Source organism: Mastomys coucha, unplaced genomic scaffold (assembly GCF_008632895.1).
Source record: "Mastomys coucha isolate ucsf_1 unplaced genomic scaffold, UCSF_Mcou_1 pScaffold5, whole genome shotgun sequence".
Classification (NCBI taxonomy): Eukaryota; Metazoa; Chordata; class Mammalia; order Rodentia; family Muridae; genus Mastomys; species Mastomys coucha.
Window position 1 is genome coordinate 115,946,552 of NW_022196911.1, and position 827 is coordinate 115,947,378.

Consider the following 827-nt stretch of genomic DNA (forward strand, 5'->3'; position numbering starts at 1 on the left):
AAGTTCAGGGTCATCCTCAGATATTGTTGTACTTTAAGTAAGAATGGCTCCCATAGGCTCATACGTTTGAAAGTTTGGTCTCCACACACTTGCTAATACTTAAAAGCTTTGGGGGCAAGGTACATGACTGAGATTCACAGATGAGAAAGTGCAAGCACACAGTGTGGCCATCCACTAGTAATGACTACTGCCAGCGGCTTTTGGTGCACCTCGAAGTGATGGGTTGCTTATCTCTACTATGCATACAAGCGACCTGTAGATGGGCGCTCTGACCCTCGTGCCATCCTTCTGAGTGTGGCTTCAGCTTGGCTAGGTCCTGGACACTGTCCAAGGTGCTGGGCGTCTGGGGCTGGAGACTTGAACCTATCTGTGGTCACCTAGTCTGGGCCGTCTGATGTGGTTGGGGGAGACTGGGCTGGTGCGAGCTGGTGAGATTCCGAAGGTCGTGGGCGCACAGCGGCTGTAGTCGCCTCCGACAGGCGAGCTAGGCTGGCGCCACCAGGCGGGGAATTCCTGCAGCCGGATTGGCGGCGCCGGCCCCGTGACCCTGCATGGGGGCGCGCCAGTCCCTGCGGGCATATGGGCACTGCAGGTGAGAGCGAGGAACTTTGGGGTTCCAGGCGCCGGTGCTGGGCCAGGAGTGGGATGCAGGTCTCAGGGCAGTGACACGAGGCCTAGGGTGCGGGATGCGGGTCTCAGGGACGCTCAGGGATCAGGGTGCAAGGTCCCGCTGGGCATGGCGCGGGTGGGGTGTCTCGTGCCAAGGGTCCACGGGGCGACATACGGAGCTCTGGATACTGTTTCGCTGGGTGCCCATTCTGCTAAGG

At 59.1% G+C, this 827-nt stretch overlaps 1 protein-coding gene across 1 annotated transcript in view; it reads left to right on the forward strand.

The window, feature by feature from the left end:
- The first annotated feature begins 25 nt into the window (after positions 1-25).
- Rnf213 (ring finger protein 213) overlaps positions 26-827 on the forward strand; it is a 110,078-nt gene continuing 109,276 nt past the window's right edge. The window contains 1 exon segment of the mRNA XM_031354095.1: positions 26-592. Within this exon segment, the coding sequence (XP_031209955.1) occupies positions 580-592 (13 nt within the window). The 5' untranslated portion in view covers positions 26-579.